The following is an 18,936-nucleotide window of genomic DNA, read 5'->3' on the forward strand; positions in this document are numbered from 1 at the left end:
ACCGCTCTTTTTTCAAGAACAGCTCTGACAGAACAATGGCTTGCCCAAGGTCATCCAGCAGCTGCGAGTGGAGGAGTGGGGAATCAAACCCGGTTCTCCCAGATTAGAGACCGCACACTTAACCACTACACCAAACTGGCTCTCCATATCTCCGAATTGTGATACAGCTCATCCTTGTTTAATTAACTCTCTTAAATTAATTTTCAAGATGTGGACACTTCCGGACTGTGTTTTGGTTGAGCCATTCACAAAAATTGTTCCTATAATGCACGTCCACTGGGGGCGGGGGGAACCTTGCATAGATTTCAAAGAGTAAAAGGACCCCTCCCTAGGTCAGTGCTTAGGGATATACAACAGCTCAATCAGGAGGGAGTAATAGTAGAGATAATGTTATAACCGTGACAGTGACAGCGCATTTATGGCCCTGTTCATACGAGGGGTTTTGGTCCGGGAGTGAGACAGAACGGGGGCGGAGCAAACAGGCGCGATCCCACGGCAACATCTGGGAATCGTTGCCTGCCCGTCCCCGATCCGTCCGTCCCGCCCAAAAACCCGCACTAAAAAGAACCACCTACCTGGGTGGTTCTTCCGAAGTAGAGCGCCTCAAACCAGCCGTGGGATCGGCGGGCGCGTCCTTGCGCCAGCACATCCCGGCCCCCAGTTCGGCAGCCTCCCCCTTCCTTCCGACTCTTCCTCCCCGGCATCTGATCGTGCCGGGGAGCGATGCGCCGCAGCTTCGGGGATCCATGGGATCCCGCCGCAGCATCGCAACTTTGGTGCGGCTTTTAAAAGCCGCGCTTTTCACTGTGTTTTTCCTGCCGTGTGGCAGGGGCCTATATAGTTCTTGCATAATCAATTTGCTTCATAGACATAAAGCCACACAATCTTTCAAACTGCTATCTTGAAAAGTTAAGTCAGCCTTATTATGTCCTGTTTCAGACTAAGAAGGACTGGTCAGACAAGCTTTTTCTAGTTTGTTTTTTTTTTTAAAAAGCTCTACAATTGGCCCATTTGGTAGAAGCACTACGGTAAAGGTTTCCCTTGCATGAAAGCCAGTCGAATCCGACTCTAGGGATGCAGTGCTCATCTCCGTTTCCAAGCCAAAGAGCCAGCGCTGTCCAAAGACTTTTCCGTGGTCATGTGGCCGGCAAACTGGCTAATATTAGAAGACGTGCAAAAAAACCCAAACCTGCACAGGCAAACTACACGATGCCAGAAAGACCTCGGCAAAAAGTATTTTCTGGGGAGGAGGCCAGTGTTCGCTCTAAGCTGAGTTAGTGTGAGCCAGCTCACAGTTTTTTAAGCCTCCGGCTCACACATTTTTGTCTTAGCTCAGGAAGGGATGGGGCTCCAGAGCAAACTAATTTATTCAGCAGCCAAATCGCTCACTCACAACTTTAATGCCAGGAGCTCACAAAGTAGCATTTTTGCTCACAAGACTCCACGGCTTAGAGGGAAACATTGGAGGAGACCTTAAAGGCACTGATGCTGAGGGGTAAGGGGGAAAGAATAAGGGCGGGGTACCCTCCTGATTTCTCTTGCTTAAATGTGGACAAGCCTCACAAGATGCAGGTAGGTTTCCGGATTCAGAATCCACCCCACTACAGTCACTCCAGGCTGAGGTTTGTACCAGGTCTTTGGCCCGCATCCGCTTGTGCTCAGGGACTCCCTGCTGTGCACCAAACAAGACAACGGGCAGCTTGTTATTTCTTCCCAGCTTGTGGACTTTTTACGAGATCCTGCCAGTCTGGCTGCACTGCTCTTTTTTCCCTGCAGGCCTTCATAAAATGGATTGCCTCATACGCTGCGCCAGAATCCGACCATCCATCTGCTGAGAGGCAGAGTACCTTCTATGTACTGCTTAAAAAGGGTTTTTTAGAAAGTTTAGTTAGTGGCCTTCTCAGCCTACAAGCAGCCAGTATGGATGTGTTCATTTAAAGCCAGGATTCACCAAGCCCTATTCCGAAAACTATGTGCAATAGCGGGGCCAGTATAGCATCATGGCTGATGAATCAGGAAGTCCCCAATTCAGATTTTGCCTTTTCTATGAACTCAGTAGGTGACTTTCAGCACCTAATAGGGATTATAAAACTAACCTGCTTTACAGGGCTGTTGTAAGGAATACAACATGACCCATGAGAATTGTGAGAAGCCCTATGAATACTAGTACAAGGTAAAGGTAAAGGTTCCCTTGCTCGAAAGCCAGTCGAATCCGACTCTAGGGCTGCGGTGCTCATCTCCGTTTCAAAGCCGAAGGGCCAGCGCTGTCCGAAGACGTTTCCGTGGTCATGTGGCCAGCATGACTAAACACCAAGGCACACGGAACGCTGTTCCCTTCCCACTGAAGTGGTACCTATTTATCCACTTGCAATTTCTTGCTTTCGAACTGCTATGTTGGCAGGAGCTGGAACGTGAGCTCACTCCGTCATGCAGCATCTCGGGTCTTGAACTGCTGAACTACTGACCTTCCGCAGCCTGCAGTTCAGCGTCTTAACCACTTGAGCCACCGCAGCTCCTTACTAGTACAAAGAGCTATACAAACGCAAAGGGTAATGGTCGGAATATGTATTAGCTGGGACTTTTTGCCTTTTACGTGCAGAATAGGTGCCTTTGAGGACATAGGGAGTATTTTCCCTTCCCTACTGTGCGACCACAGTGTGTCTAGGGGCTTTGAGGTCTGAGGATATAGCTGATAACAAGGGCTGTGCATCACTGCTTTCCATGTTACAGTTTAAGCACCCAAGAGTGAAGTTGCAAATGACTTAGTTAATGAGCTCTGGGTGCAACCCACAGTGGTTCAGATCAACTGGATATTGGCCATGGACCTTAGCAAGATATGGATGCCATTCCATTGTCTCTATTCAAAACAAACCAACTTTAAAGGACTAATACATTTCTGTTACGGAGCTGTGGGAGATTCTCCAGCTGAATCAATCAAAGTCGCCTCCACCTTCCAGGCAGGTGATTTTGGGGAATGGTTATTCTGATGCTCTTAAGAAGGTGGATTTGCTGTGATTTCTCATGTTTTAAAAACTTTAATAACCCAAAACAGCAACAACTGGGCAACAGGGAAATTTTGGCAGGTGCAGTTTGTCATGCAGAGGTAGAGAAGCCACCTGCTGAAAACGTCTTGTTCTACATGACTATTAATCTTGCTTGCCAATTAGCAGTCCCCAGCCCAATCAGTTATGACATAATGAGGAATCTCTCAAAAGCATAGCTGCTGTGGCTGAACTGACAGGCACCTGATTGCCGGAGTTAAAGGCTAATTAACAAGCAGATGTGTTAACATGCAATATGTAGCACATGTTAGGGTCCGGACATCTTTATCATTGGTTAAATGTCTGACTTAACAGGGTTCTTTTTGTAGCAGGAACTCCTTTGCATATTAGGTGACACACCCCTAATGTAGCCAATCCTCCAAGAGCTTACAGAGCTCTTCTTACAGGGGCTATTGTAAGCTCTTGGAGGATTGGCTACATTAGGGGTGTGTCATCTAATATGCAAAGGAGTTCCTGCTACAAAAAGAGCCCTCACAAGAGTCAGGTTCAGCAACTGGAAGCCCCAAGAATCTATCCTTGGGCGTATCAGTTGGCCCCACAGTTGCCAACACAATAGCAAGAGGGAGTGGTGGGTTGCACAAAGAGAACTTGCCAGGATTCTACTTTGGAGGGTGGCATAGAGTCCATCTCACAACTGCAAACTAGTTACAAACCAGGGGAAAGGTCACGTATCAAAGGAAAGGTCACAAACAGGACAAACAAATGGGACCAGATGCAAAGGAGGCCAGGGCTCCCGAATCTTAACGGTTGTGCAGATAAACAAATTTTGTTAGCTGCACCTTATTACTGCTGAGATGAGCAAAGTTGCTACCAGTAACTCTACAACACAAGCTGTGCAGAATGTACTGTACAATGCGCCAAAATGAATAGTGTAACACCGTGAAAGAAAATGGTTGGGTCAGTCTCTCATGCAAAGCAAATGTGCCCCCAATGGAGAAGGTAAGTACTGCATCTTTAAGGAATAGCAGTGAGGTAAAGGAGAGGAACAGATTGTTGGTGTTTATACCTTTCTTCTTTGTTGAATTTGGGATTGGCGTCACAGATATCCAGGCTTTTACTGAACATTGTTTTACTATGGCGGGAACAAAGTGAGAAAACAGAGTTACTAATGTGGACATTCATAAGAGAGTTGCCTGTTGTAGTCCGTAAGACCCGACCGCCCCAAATTGCCCAACCCCTCTCCAAGAAATGCTCCTAAACAATGACCTTGTTCCTTTAATGAATGCTGTCCTGATTCTGAAAAGTACCAAGACCTCCTTGAATGAAGGGGTCTTTCAATTCATATTTGACCTTATTTTTCACCAAGGAAGTCAGCGGAGGATTTGATAGTAAACTTAATGGTGAAGGATTAAACCGGTAATAGATGGTGGCATGAAGTAAGATAAATTTCATACAAACCATGTAGTCTACAGTACTTCTTGCATATAGCCTCCCAAAACACCAGTTGCTCCACAATGAAATGTAGACCCGTGCTAGAATCATATTTGCCAGCACAGACATGTAACACATGTTGAAATTCAGAAAGGAACATAGAAAACTGCCATTATTATACATGGTCAAAAGAATGCAGATTCCATCTGGCAATTCAAAATGGAACACACCTTGTTCCCACAAGTCCTTTCTCATAATCATAACAAACTAAGAAGCAACATTTCTAGATCTCATTAAAATACCAGACCAGTTGGATTGGGAAGATACCAGTTCCTAAGAATGTATAGTATTCTAAACAAAAATGCAAAATAAAATTAGTTTGTTAATGGAACTAACGTTAGAAAGTTTTCTTCCAGTTTATATTCTACTCACTGCACCCCACCATGTTTAATGTAAGTTTTAGGCCCTAACATGTATGTCTTGGGAGAGGGGATCTGTTGCAGGAAAATGCACCGTGAATATGTCAGCTGCTATGGCATTGATGTATCTTGGGGAAAATGAATGGCGAAGTTTAAATACAATGAACAAGAACGGCTCGATGAATTAAAGCCCTCACAAGAGGAAGAACATAAGGAAATGAAGTTTACAGTAATTAAAACAGAAAATGGAAAAGCAGGATTCTCAATAGAGAGATGTTGGCAAACCAAGTTGATTTCAAGGTTTTCAGTGCACTCATCTGTTTCCATAAATTATTCCCTTGGTTGCAGTGAGCCAAAATAATGTATGAAGACCCAGAGGAAGACGTATGCACTGAAGGAGCTAACCCATACTTTCCCCTCACAGTACACTCAGCCTAGCAGACATAAGTAAGGCCAATCAAAACAGAATTAAGTGCAACAGATATTTGCACACTTTTAAGTGAAATCTATCATACTGCCAGGAAGACAATGATGGGTAGCTAAACATTTCACACTGCAGAAGGCAATTTGGAAATCTAAGTTTTGCTGGTGCACAGCCTCGGGCGTCTGCTACATTTAATAAAGGACAGTTTCTTCAGCGCCATATCAAAGAGAGGATGGCGCTCCTCCCAGAGTTAACTACCCTGTATCATTTTGATTTCCCAGTTCATATTACCCAAACCTACAGACTTCAATACTGGTAATGTTAGCATTATAGGATATCCTGTCCTCAAGTGGGTGCCAGACATTTGCAATGAGGTCATTATTATATATAGTCATTCTGAAAAGAATCAAAAATTCATAGAAGCAGGAGATTGGCACTGAGATTAAAAGCACAAGCCACAAGCAAGAGCCTTCCCTACTGAAGCATCCTTACTAATCTTGTGCAATTAAGTGTGCTTCTTCTGTCTTCCTTCACATCTAACTAAGAGGGTGGGTAGTCATTCTTCTGAACTCCTTTTTCAGTGCTCAAGAAAAGTCTTGGATAACCCAGAAAAGAGCATGGCCATTATGAGTTGAGTGTATGTCTGTACAGCAAACCTGTATTTCCTATGAATAATCATGTTTCCTGCAAATAATCCTAAGAATTGTAGTTTGGTGACAATCAGGGGTGTGCATTCAGCTATTTTGGAGTAAAAAAAATAGCCGAGAAATACCTGATTGGTATTTTTTGGCTATTCTTTCAGCTGGATATAGATCAGAGTATTTTTTTTAGCTATCCAAAATAACAGAGCACCAAAATCCAGCAAATATTCGAAATTTTTTTGGACCACCAGATAGCCAAAGTTAAAGGGAGTTTAAAGGGCTTGCAGTCCCTTTAAATGCCTTCCGGGTGAATGTATGACTTGGATAAAGCATTTAAAGGGACTGCAAGCCCTTTAAATGCCTTAAGAGTTTATTTGCAGTTTGCAGAAGGTATTTAAAGGGACCACAATCACTTTAAACGCCTTTCCCCATTCCATTGAAACCAATGGAGGATGGGGGCACCTTCTTTGGGGACCTATAGAATTGGACTCCCTGCTCCAATCTTTTTGAAACTTGGGGGTTTCTTGAGGAGAAGCACCAGCAGCTATGCTGAAAATTTGGTTCATCTACATCAAAAAAACAGGCCCCCATACTGTTTCCCCATTATACCCAAGGGACCATTGACTATAATGGACCCCATAGGGTATAATGGAGCTGAAAAAATTCAGTATTTCTGAAAAATCCTAAATCAGAATACCATACCAGTATCGGGATTTGGGAATATTGGAAAATACCAGTATTTTTTAGGTTTAATATACCTGAACCCCCCAAATACCATTTTTTTGCATACCCCTAGCGATGGTCCCAATGTCAGAGAGCCTAGCATTCTACATAGAACTACAGTTTCCAGACTCCCCGGGAGAGGGCTTTGCTGTGAAACCCATTTAAATATGTAGCATAGATACATTCCTTAGGCATCATTAGGACAGTATTACAACCTCCCAAAAATGGAGATATGTAAAAGTCTACTCGCATGGGCTGCTTACCATGAAATACTGTTATAAGTCCAGCACGGTTTGTCTCTTAGCAGGGATATTAGGTGTTTTGTTAGATGGAGATACGTAAAAGTCTACTCACATGGGCTGCTTAACATGAAATACTGTTATAAGTCCAGCACAGTTTGCCTCTTAGCAGGGATATTAGGTGTTTTGTTACCGACGGTTTTGACAGATAGCATCCCTGTCTGCACTACCTGCAGACACCTGTGTGTTCATTAACAGTTAATGTGTTTGTCATCTCAGGATGACCCCTTTCAATGTGTATACTCGCGGAATGGTGAATAATTCTCCATCTGTTCTATGGCTGTTCCCTTTCCCTTTCTACAATCACATGTTGTACTTACCCTTTAGCAGCTACTGTCTAGTGTATACACACCACTGATACTTCAGGTGCTATGTCTGGCATTTGCTCTGACTCTTTATAACTTAGGCCCCTGCCACATGGCAGAGGAAAAGCCGCTAAAAGTGCTGCTTTTAAAAGCCACGCCAAAGTTGAGGCGGCGCGGCGGGATCCCACGGATCCCTGGGCCGCGGCACCTTATCTCCCCGGCACGATCAGATGCCGGGGAGAAAACACAGTTCAGACAGGGAGGCTGCCGAACTGCGCATGTCGGAGCATGCAAAGTTCAGCTGGGAGCCGGGAATGCGCCGGTGCAAAGACGTGCCGGCGATCAGACGGCCCGGCTTGCGGCGCCTCAGCGAGATGAACCACCTCGGTAGGTGGTTCAGTTTTAAAGCGCGCCATCGGGGGAAGGGCCGGATTGGAGACGGGAGTACAACGCCAGCCAGATGTTGGCGTGGGATTGCACCCGTTTGCTGCGCTTCCAATCCGGCCCACTCCCGGCCCAAAACGCCTCGTATGAACGGGGCCTTAGACAGCATTCACTGGGCATGCATCTTTGAACAGTGTTTCTGAGAACATTACTTTGGAAAAGTCTCTATCAGGTAATCAGTTCCTACTACAACAGTATTTTTAACACCCAAAGGAAAAAAAAAAAGATCAAACACACTGAGACTGGTGAGAGACACAGTTCTGGAATATTTGCACCTGCTATGCGCTCACAGTCCCAAGGTGAGAAGTGGCAGGAGCTGCATCAGCGGCCTCAGCTTACTAGGCTCAAGTCAAGAATTCCTTTTGAAATCAAGGAATAATATTCTTTTTAATGCAGGGTTTCTTTCACCGTTGGTTACTCCTACTTTGTTCTACCCAGGCATGTGCTTGGTGCAAACAACTGGAACATAACACGACATGCTAATTTAGGACGCCAACTTCAGCTCAGTTGTAGAAACTCCCTACAGAAACTCCCCAAATATTCCAAACCTGGAATATTTCCTGGGTAAGCAAAAGTTTTAGCACACTACGTAAACTATTGGAATTGAACAAGGAGACGAAGAAGTGCCTGGCTACAACACAGTAATAGCTCTCAGCCCCAGCATGCTCACCCTCAAAAAACTGTTATTTATTTTTGGATATCCAATTGCCAAATGTTTCAGAACCTAAAATGACACGGATATTTCCCTGTGTACCCCAGCAACAACAATGGGTTGGAGTAACAGTTTTCACAGTACAAGTTAACTGTTACAGGCTATTAATAAGAGAACTACGAGGAGTTCTGAGAGCCTCTTCTGTTTTTCATCTGAGCTGCTCAGCAACTCAAATGCTAGGAGAGGGATCGCTTCCTGCATAAGGCCTAACAGCTGAAACACAAGCTCATGTTGTAAAACCTAAATAGTTAGAGGGTCAATAAATGGGCACATACAGAGTTAATTAGTACATTTCTAAATTATTTGACGTAAGTGTGCTTTCTATCTGTTAGTATTAAGACTGTAAGCTCCATTCAAAACAACCAGAAGGCTGCACAAAGATTTATGGATCTTTTTTCCCTTTTGGGAACACCATTGTTAACAGTGTGTTATTCATTGCAGTGACATAGCCACCATGTTTCCTCAGTCAACGAGGGAGCTGAAATTACATTTCATATCATCGCAAGTATACTTATGACGTAGAGTGCAACCAAGAGCAATGATATTTTCTATTTAATCACAGTGTCCATCTGGCCAGTAGCGTTTAGCACATGAAGGTCTCCATTAGTGATTTTTTTCCCCTAGCACTTTTTTTGAACTTCTGTCTGAGAAGCAAGGTCATAACCAATGAGGTGAAAGCAAGGAGCACAGATTACTTCTTGTGACGAACGTCTCATTCTTTCAAATGTTCTATGAAATAATGCCCAGAGAACTTGGACAACTGCTGCAAATGGCATGGATTCCCTGCCTGTGGGCTTTGGGGACCACCTACCTCTGTCCATGCTGTGCCATTTCAATCGCTCTGCGAGCTGGAACTGGGGAACCTCCGTCTGTTACACTCAGGACCTCCATTGATTTCCTCTCTGGCCTCCGCTTCCCATGCCTATTCAGCATTGGAGAGTCCACACGCTTTCTGGGAGGGTCTTTATGCAGAGATAACACAGTCAATGGAGCATGGCTACAAACACCTCAGATGCCTCTGGTTGATAATATCAGAAGCCTTCTCACAAAACATTCTAAACTGCAGAGATAGGGGAAATCCTGATGGAGATTAGAAATCTCTCTGTCCTCCCCTCAGCCACATCTGATGCTTAATGCCACCACATTCTAGCCATACCCTGGGTATCTCTTAGCATACAAATAGAGCTCTGGATGATGGCTGAGAAGTAAAAGGAACTTTTCCTGTTTGGGGGCATGGAAGTGCCAAGGAATTTGTGTCAAAAATAATGTCTCTATCATACCCCATTCTTGTTTTGTCTGTTCACCACTCATTAAAATAAAACAATCAGAGGTCATTTCGGGAGGGATCGTGGGGGATCGCCGTTCCCCCGGGTGAGGTACGGTGGCCACTTTAGAGAAGGAGATTTTAAATTATTTCCTTATAACCAATTTCATAGTTATACTCAATGGGTAGGAATGAGCTTTGATGTGTTTTCAAGTCTCATTGCAGTAGAAGTTACCCGAGCAAAGTTTGAAAATAAGAGATATTGTTGTATTACACTTTTGCAGTCCTTTCAGAAGGGGCTATTTATATGTTTTGAGGAACCAATGACTGTAGAATAAGGAAACTTGGCCAGCCATATAGAGGATGCCAGGAACTTTGGTCCAAAGAGAGAAGAAAATACCTCTCTGAGAGAAGGGAATTACAAACATACAAAGAAACAAAAACCAAAATAATGAAAAAGAGATGAGAACAAAAAAATACAGAATAATATCTCTCCATTAGCATATGCTAGAATTTCAAAAGCCAGCAACTACTGCATGGGTCTAATTCTTCCCAGATACTCATGCTTACAAAGAAATAGGAACACGTTTTCTGCATGACATGCATCTTTGAAGGAAATGATTTCTCTAGCAACTACTATTAAACTATTACCGCTTCCCTGACCCTTTCCTTTCATCTCATTGTTCAGGGCCACAGTTAATGGCTAATGATGAGATATTTATCAGAAGCATGATTGCTCTCAATTAAATCTTGCTCTGCATTCCCAGAGATACTGTTAGGAGCAAAGAAGTTGAACTCCACCCACCCACCCACCCTATTTTCCCTGGGAAAGGAATTCGAAAATATGATGACACATCATACAGATATATTCAGCTCACAGATAAAGCTAACACAATCAGGGAGGAGGTTTTTTAGGATATGAAATAACGGCATGGCGTATGCCTGCGATGCCTGCAAGAAGGCGTATACTTGAGGCAGCGTAACATTGCACTTTTATGCAGGTGAAAATTCTACCACTCCTGAAGTTGATGTTTTGATAGCAAAAGGATTGTCTCAGTCTCTTCTGCCAAAACACATAGCCAATGTACTTTAGGAAGTCAGGAGGAGAAGCCGCTTAGGCAAAAGACTCTCCCATCATTTCCACAAGCTTTTAATTTAGATTTAACAAGAAGGTGAAATGGTGTATGCACCACTGGGTTTGCAGGAAACATTTTGTTTCCTCTATTTGTATCTCCCTTTCTTCCTACTCAGCTTGGAACATGTTGGGAGTTGCTGAGAGATATAGGGATCCTGACTGTGGCTCCAATTCAAAGTTCCAAGCACCCTATGACAGAGCTTCAGCTTGTGCACATTTCCCTCTCAGTGCCTGGGGCAGCTCCACGCACACAGAGAGATGTTTAAGCAGAGGTGGGGCCTGTTCCACTGAAGGGAATTTGCAGCTGCAGGAGCTCCTGATGCACACTGGACTTTTTACATACAGAAGGAACTTCTGTATCAAGCTGAATAGTTTTACAGTGCGCTATTTCAAATTATTACGATAGAAAGGAACAACATCAAAGTAAGTGGAATGCCAAGAGTGTACTATCTATTGCTTTAGGTATGTTCCTACTATGTAATATTTGCATCATTTAATGTGTCATGTTACTAGATCTCTTATTGATACCAGATTGCTATGAGTAAAATCTGATTGCATTGTCTATTGGATGCCCCATTCTGTTGATTGTATTGACTTATTCTGTGACATCCACCTTGAGTCCCAGTGAGAAAGATGGACTATAAGCAAACATTTTTTCCTGGATATACCTATTTCATTTCTAGGAGGCAGGTCCTCATCCTCGTGACTGGGATATCTCTCTTTCCGATCAAGGAGGAGAAAATAAATCATTTTCTCTTGGTTTTCTCTGGAAAAACAACAACAACAACAATTCATGAAAACCTTCTAGCATTCTGAAAGAAAATTAAAACTCAGCGCCAAATTCATTTGAGAGTTTAGAGCTGGAGCCAATGTTATTTACATGGTTTTACTTGCATGACTAACTACTCCTTGAAGAATGGATACTCCTTGATAACCGCTCACAAAATTAAATCAGCGGCCTGGCCAGTTATTACCATGGGTAAGCTGGCGGCAACAATGGCTGCACGGGCTCTAATCATTTCCCAAACTGCATTGGAAATAAACATCTTTCCCAAGGACCAAGCCACAAACACCATGGCTGTACAATCTGTACAATTTCAACGGGCCCTGTAACATAAACAATATAACTACGGTATTTACTTGAAAGGAAAACATCTTTGAATGTAAAACAGTCCCCTCAAAGATGTTATACGCCAAAATATATTATTGGTCATAACTGTAACTTGTATGCAAATGTAACACACCCACCCACCCTCCTTTTGATGACATTCCTGTGAAAAAAGCTACTCTTGCATTTCAGTAAATACTAAACACTGGCCCCGTTCACACAGTGAATTTGCCGCGGGAGAGCCACGATGGAATGGCGGAATTTCCGAGCGCGATCACACCACAACATCGAGCAAGTGAAGCACACCCGTGGTCAACCTGTGGCAGGCCGCTGAAAATGCGCGATTAAAAAATACCTCCTCAAAGGTACTAGTAAACGGTTTGCCACGGGCTGCCTCCGGACTCCCTCGGTGTAATCACACTGGTGCGGCTTTTCCCTCCGGCCGTCTTCGTTGCAGTGCACACGCTGAGGGCCGGAACTGTGGGTTGGATCACGTTGTCACGTGTCTAATTGTGCCGCCGCAAATAGCCACGCCTCCCCCCCACGTTTTCTGGCCCGTGTGACCGGGGCCATTGACTAAATGAATAGTGGGCAGCAGGCAGTACCTGGTTATTCTTGCTTTCACTCTGTCTCATTATGGGCTCTGATGTAGGGCTTCTTTCTTAGGAGGGACTATAGCTCATTGACAAAGCAGAGCACATGCTTTCTGTGTACAGATCCCATGTTCTACCATTAATTCAGTTAGGGGTCTCAGGGAAAAGTACTAAGGAAAATCCTGGCTTGAGAGCTTATTCTAATGTGCATATATAGCATGTACATGCTTTCTGTGTACAGATCCCATGTCCTATAATCAATTCAGTTAGAGTTCTCAGAGAAAAGCACTAAGGAAAATCCCGGCTTGGGAGCTTATTCTAATGTGCATATATAGCATGCGGTACAGTCCTGCCTGGACTATACTACTTCAGATTGCGAGTGGGTGAGATCATATATTTAAATAGCTCTTCTGTACCAAAACATTCCCTGCACACAGGAAGCTAGCAAGCAAAAATGACATCTTCCACCCCCACCCCCGATGAACATTTGAATACACAGCCCATTCACCTGTAGTCTGTCTGAAGTGGTAGAACTCAAGAAGGATTGCATAATAAAGCATATCATTATGTAACAGTATTCCTGCCAAGATGGCATCACCATTCAGCAACTTTGGTGAAGTGGTTAAGTGCGTGGACTCTAATCTGGGAGAACCGGGTTTGATTCCCCGCTCCTCCATTTGCACCTGGCTGGATGACCTTGGCCAAGCCGTAGTTCTGATAAGAGCTGTCCTTGAAAAAGAGCAGTTTCTGTCAGAGCTCTCTCAGCCCCACCTACCTCACAGGGTGTCTGTTGTGGGGAGGGGAAGGGAAAGGAGTTTGGAAGCCGCTCTGAGACTCCTTTGGGTAGTGAAGGGCGGGGTAGAAATCTAATCTCCTCCTCCTCCTTCTTTTGGGAGCCAAGTACAAAATCTACTGCCACTGTGGACTGACAGTACTAAGCTACATGGGTTACTGGTTGGACTAGGAGGATCTTTCATGTCTCAGACATAGCGTTGCCAAGTCGATCTTCGCCAGGAGCAGGGGGCTGGCGTCTGGTGCATGCGTGCACACGCGACGTGCGCGACGCTGCCGCATGCATGTCACCCGAAAGTGACGTGACGACGCCAGGCACGCTGGGGGTGGGGCCATGGCCATACAAGGGAAAACCATAGAGTTTTCCCTTGGATGGCCATGGCCCCACCCCCAGCGTGCCCGGCATGGTTGTGTCACTTCCAGGTGCACGTCGGGGAGGAGTTCCCCCCGGGGCCCGATCCGGCGGCACCGGGGAACGGGCCTCTGGGGTGGGGTTTTCCCTGCCCCCCGGGGGGACTTGGGAAGCCAACTCAGACAGCTGGGAAATAATGATCAGTTCACCTTAATATAGGTGACCCAGAGAGAAGAAGACGGCAACTTGGTTTCTATACCCTGCGTTTCCCTACCCTAAGGAGTCTCAAAGTGGCTTATAATTGCCTTCCCTCCCTCTCCCCACAATAGTCACCTTGTGAGGTAGGTGGGGCTGAGAGTTCTGAGAGAACTGTGACTGGGCCAAGGTTTCATGTGGAAGAGTGGGGAATCAAACCCATTTCTCCAGAGTAGAGTCTGCAACTCTAAACCACTATGCCATGCTGGCAACAAATCCATACTCTAAAGTGAGTTTATGCAATACAGAACAGGGCTCCTGCATGTGTAATAGCTGTGCAAAAGAGGGAATTCCAGCAGCTGCAATTTGCTCCAAGGATGCCAAAGTTGCTTCCTTCAGATTGTAACACTGCAAACCTAAGAACTTTTTCCTGGCAGTAAACGCCATGGAATGGGATCCTGAGTAAAACTTTGGATTGCTCTCAAAATTACAGAGGCTCTGCCCTCTGTTTCCTCTGGCATTACGTAACGCGCACCCACAGAACCTATATTACAAAAAGACTTCAGTCTTGCTTTCTCTGCCGATAACAAGTCCTGTAAGAGGTTATTTCTGTCACGCAAGCAACCTAACGAGTGCATGCTGTCTAAAACGTCGGGATCAATGTCCTCCAGGGAAGGGAGAGAGCGAATTTGCACCTTTCGAGGAATTGGTTGTTCGGGTTCGGGCTCATTCTTACCCCCTCTGCAAAATAGGAAGAAAAAAATAACACAACAACATGGCAACATTAACAGCAGTAACGAGGTTGTCAAAAAGCCATCTGTCTTCCCAAGGAGAATGCTTTAGCCAGCTTTCCTCCGTCTTTGGAATTCAACTGGAGACAAAGGACTGTAATACCTTTGCAGATCCAGCCCTGTATAAAGTAATTTCCGTGTGTACCCTATCAAAGGGGCAGCACAAACCCCACAGCAACATAACTAACAGTCTAACAGCTGTGCAATGTTTCAGTGCCATATGCTCGTAGATCGCTTGGCACAGACCCCCTGCTGCAATTACAGGTGTTGCCCCATGAACAGATCAAACTTTGGGCTACAGGCCTACAAAGTACCATTTTCGTTTACTGATTAATTATGTCTTGAAGTGTGAACAGTGAGCAATTAGCACTTCTAAAGCTTCCACTCAAACAGGTGTGGCATATGTAGGCACCTGCACATTTACGACAGATTCTGCATTTTAGGTATTACATGTTCAGCTTAAGAGAAGGCACCTTGACAAGGTCATAGGTGAGCTGTTTCAAAATGGCTCTCACATCAACCATCATTTTTTTAAAAAAAATATGGACTGACTCATCCTTTCAAATATTTTGACAGATATTTTAGTTTTGGATTTCATAATCCACCCTCCTGAATTAAGGACTTTGTTACCTCCTCCTAGTGCCTCCTAGTGGTTTATTGTGTGTGCATGTGTAAGGTAAAGGTAAAGGTTTCCCTTGCTCGAAAGCCAGTCGAATCCGACTCTAGGGTTGCGGTGCTCATCTCCGTTTCAAAGCCGAAGAGCCAGCGCTGTCCGAAGACGTTTCCGTGGTCATGTGGCCGGCATGACTAAACACCAAGGCGCATGGAACGCTGTTACCTTCCCACTGAAGTGGTACCTATTTATCTACTTGCAATTTCTTGCTTTCGAACTGCTAGGTTGGCAGGAGCTGGAACTAGAGACGGGAGCTCACTCCGTCATGCGGCACACTCGGGTCTCGAACTGCTGAACTACCGACCTTCCACAGCCTGCAGTTCAGCGTCTTAACCACTTGAGCCACCGCAGCTCCTGTGTGTGCATGTGAAGTGCCATGAAATCACAGCCGATTTATGGTGACCCTCCAGAATGGAGTTTTCAAGGCAAGTGAGAAGCAGAGGTGGTTTGCCATTGTTTTCCTCTGCAGAGTCTTCCTTGGAGGTCTCCCTTCCAAGTACTGACCCTGCTTAGCTTTTGAGATCTGTTTCATGCCACGTTCACCTCCCTAGTTGTTTATTAATAGTTGTCAAAATCAGTGATTTCTCCAACCCCAGATAACTGGAGAGCTGTTACCTTCTTGGTAGGAAATAACCTTTGTTACGGGATGGAACTGCGGTTCAGGAAAGGATGGGATAGGTACACAGCTGTCAACAACAACAACAACAAGGAAAGAGCCTGCAAGACGGAGCTCTTCCACCTGGCTTTCAACTAGGAGCCAACCCCACTACTACCAACAAGCCGGCCCGTAGTTTTAACATCTGGCCTCCACCACTGTGCTCAGGAAGATCACTGAGTGGCAAACTGTCTGGCGGTATGGTATTCCCAGCATGCCATCTTATGTATCTAATGTATCAGCATTAGCACTTTATGAGACTCTTGTTTTATTGTAATCGAATTTTAAACTGTTTTTATGTGAATGAAGGGTCATTTACGGAACAATTGTGTAAGCCGCCCTGAGCCCACTCGCGGGGAGGGCGGGGTATAAATTAAATTTGTTGTTGTTGTTCAGTCGCACAGTCGAGTCCGACTCTTCGCGACCCCATGGACCAGATCACGCCAGGCCTTCCGGTCTTCCGCTGTCCTCTGAAGTTTGCTCAACTTCAATTAAATTAATAAAAAACAAAAAATAAAAGTTCCAACACTGGAAAGACACTAAAAATGGCATGAGGAGGTGGGATACGCTCTTCTGATGTTCCTGACAGTAACATCCCAGGAATCACCCATGACACTGGCACAACTGCATCCCGTTTTTTGTCTGTTCTATAGGTTCTGTTCTTGTTTTATACATGTCTTGATTATGAACCTCCTTGAGTAAACTTTTAGAAAGGTAGAAACAGATTTCAGTATCAATACACAAATCGCTTCAGGATCACCACCTTGGAAAGGACCGGGAAGGTTATTTGAAAGGCATGTTTTTTCAATAACACAAACTGAGGAAACCTTGAGGTAATTTTTTTACTTTGGCAACAAAGATCTCTCTGACATGTGCACCCAACCATCTCTTTGTTATCATCCCGTTTTATTTATAGTATGGTAGCACTTTAATGCAATGCAAAAACCAAAACCGTATTCTTAAGTACTTGATAATGGACAATTCAAGATGTATATTGTATAAAAATCAAAAATACGCTGCCCTTTTAAAGTGATTAGCTGTCTTTTCAGCATCTGACCTGTAAGAACAATGCATTTTTGAGACCTTTTTCATCTCCCTTATGATGCTCCCACGGGTCATAATAGCATATCGATATTCGCTTCAGCAGATCTCTATGTTATAAGTCCTGCTCATGTTTAAAGAGGCAGACAGTCTACTGAGGGGGACACCCCTTGCCCCCAGATGCTTTTTGCTTCAGCTGCATGAAGAGGAAACCCTGGAATGCTGGAAAGATACCCGGATCTGTGGCGTTTTGTGTTGGATTCTGTTCAGTCCTATCCAAAGCAGGGAGGATAGTGAGCCCCAGACTCTGACAGCATTGTTCAAATAACCAGGGACAAAAGAACGGGGGGTGAGGGGCGGGGCTCTGCAAATCATGGGCTGATTTTGCACTAGAGCTGCCTCGCTGTTGTGCCGCCGTTTGTCCTGGTTCTTTTCGTCAATTTTACACCTGAAGCCGCGCGGCTGATTTTGACCCGGGGCTTCGCCTGATTTCCCCCGCAGTTTCGTGATCCTGTTTTTTGAGGATCAGCGAAACTGCGGAGGAAATCGGGCGAAGCCGTGGGTCAAAATCAGCCGCGAGGCTTCGGGTGTGAAATTGAACAATAGAAACGGTGGCGCAATAACGAGGCAGCTCTAGTGCGAAATCAGCCATGCTGCACTCATGGTTCCCTGGATTGCAGTGTTTATTCAGCAGCTATTTACAGGTCTCTAGCTTCCTGACAAGCATTACACTTAACAGTGGGGAATTTCACATTAAAGCCGTTTTTAAGCTGTTATTGTACCATCTTGGAGTAAACTCGTACAGGGCTGCCATTTCACACAACCTTTTGCCTACCGGTGAGTCGTCTGTGAAGCAGTTTGGCATTTCAGACTGTGCCACTTTGTTTTCCCGCCCTTTTCCGCCTGCACAGATAATCTCTCCTTTTTTTTTTAAACATTCATTTTAGAGTGCTATGGTGTTATAGCGCTATAGCTATCACCAGACCAGAAACCGTTAGGGAACAGTTCCTGAACCGGAATATATTGGCTGTCTGAAATTCCCCAGGGTTTACCATACTTAGGTTAAAAAAAAAAGTTACTTACATATACCATATGTGCTTCTGAATGTGTTCTAGCTAAAAGAAAAGAGAAAACAAAATAAATCAATATTGCAGAAAAGAAGTTGCTGTATTACAGTACTGATCGTTTGTCTTCTGTAACCTAGCTCGTGTCAGAATAGAGAGATGTGCATCTCTGTGCGAGGACTCCAGTCTTTCAATATTCCCATGACAGGGAACTGAGGCAACATTCCTTTGGTACAATTTCCCATCCCATCCCATATGTGCTTGTTGCTCCTCATGTACACCTGTAACTAAACTACACGTCACATATTTCAGATGAAGGAAGATGGTGGACAAAGACAAATGGATACCAAAACCCATCTATGAACTCATGATACCAGATTCTACAACTCATTCATGAAGAGGAAAAAAATATAGTGCCACCCCGCCTCCTTTTTTGTTTATTCTGTTCCGTTTGAACAAGGTGACATGATCAAGGTTTATAAGATTATGCATGGGAAAGAGCAGGTAGAGAAAGAGGTACTTTTCTCCCTTTCTCACAATACAAGAACTCCATGAAACTGCTGAGCGGTCAGGTTAGAACGGATAAAAGGAAGTACTTCTTCACCCAAAGAGTGATTAACACATGGAATTCACTGCCACAGGAAGTGGTGGCGGCTACAAGCATGGACAGCTTCAAGAGAGAATTAGATAAGCATATGGAGCAGAGGTCCATCAGTGGCTATTAGCCACAAGGTATAGATAGGGGCTCTGGGGCAAGTGATGCTCTGTCTTCTTGGTGCTGGGGGGGGTCAACAGTGGGAGGGCTTCTAATGTCCTGGCCCCACTGGTGGACCTCCTGATGGCACCTGGTATTTCTGGCCACTGTGTGATACA

General features: G+C 44.7%; 1 protein-coding gene across 1 annotated transcript in view; it reads right to left on the reverse strand.

Annotated features, from left to right (window-relative positions):
- The window catches only part of LOC107105487 (serine/threonine-protein kinase BRSK2), a gene marked incomplete at its 5' end in the record, with an annotated part of 331,496 nt that overhangs the window by 92,697 nt on the left and 219,863 nt on the right, over positions 1–18,936 (reverse strand). The window contains 5 exons of the mRNA XM_015405471.1: positions 4,069–4,134; positions 9,212–9,362; positions 11,468–11,565; positions 14,401–14,580; positions 18,083–18,114. Of these exons, the coding sequence (XP_015260957.1) occupies positions 4,069–4,134; positions 9,212–9,362; positions 11,468–11,565; positions 14,401–14,580; positions 18,083–18,114 (527 nt within the window). The remainder of the gene's footprint in view (positions 1–4,068; positions 4,135–9,211; positions 9,363–11,467; positions 11,566–14,400; positions 14,581–18,082; positions 18,115–18,936) is intronic.

This window comes from Gekko japonicus, unplaced genomic scaffold (assembly GCF_001447785.1).
Source record: "Gekko japonicus isolate JY-2015 unplaced genomic scaffold, Gekko_japonicus_V1.1 scaffold1845, whole genome shotgun sequence".
Classification (NCBI taxonomy): Eukaryota; Metazoa; Chordata; class Lepidosauria; order Squamata; family Gekkonidae; genus Gekko; species Gekko japonicus.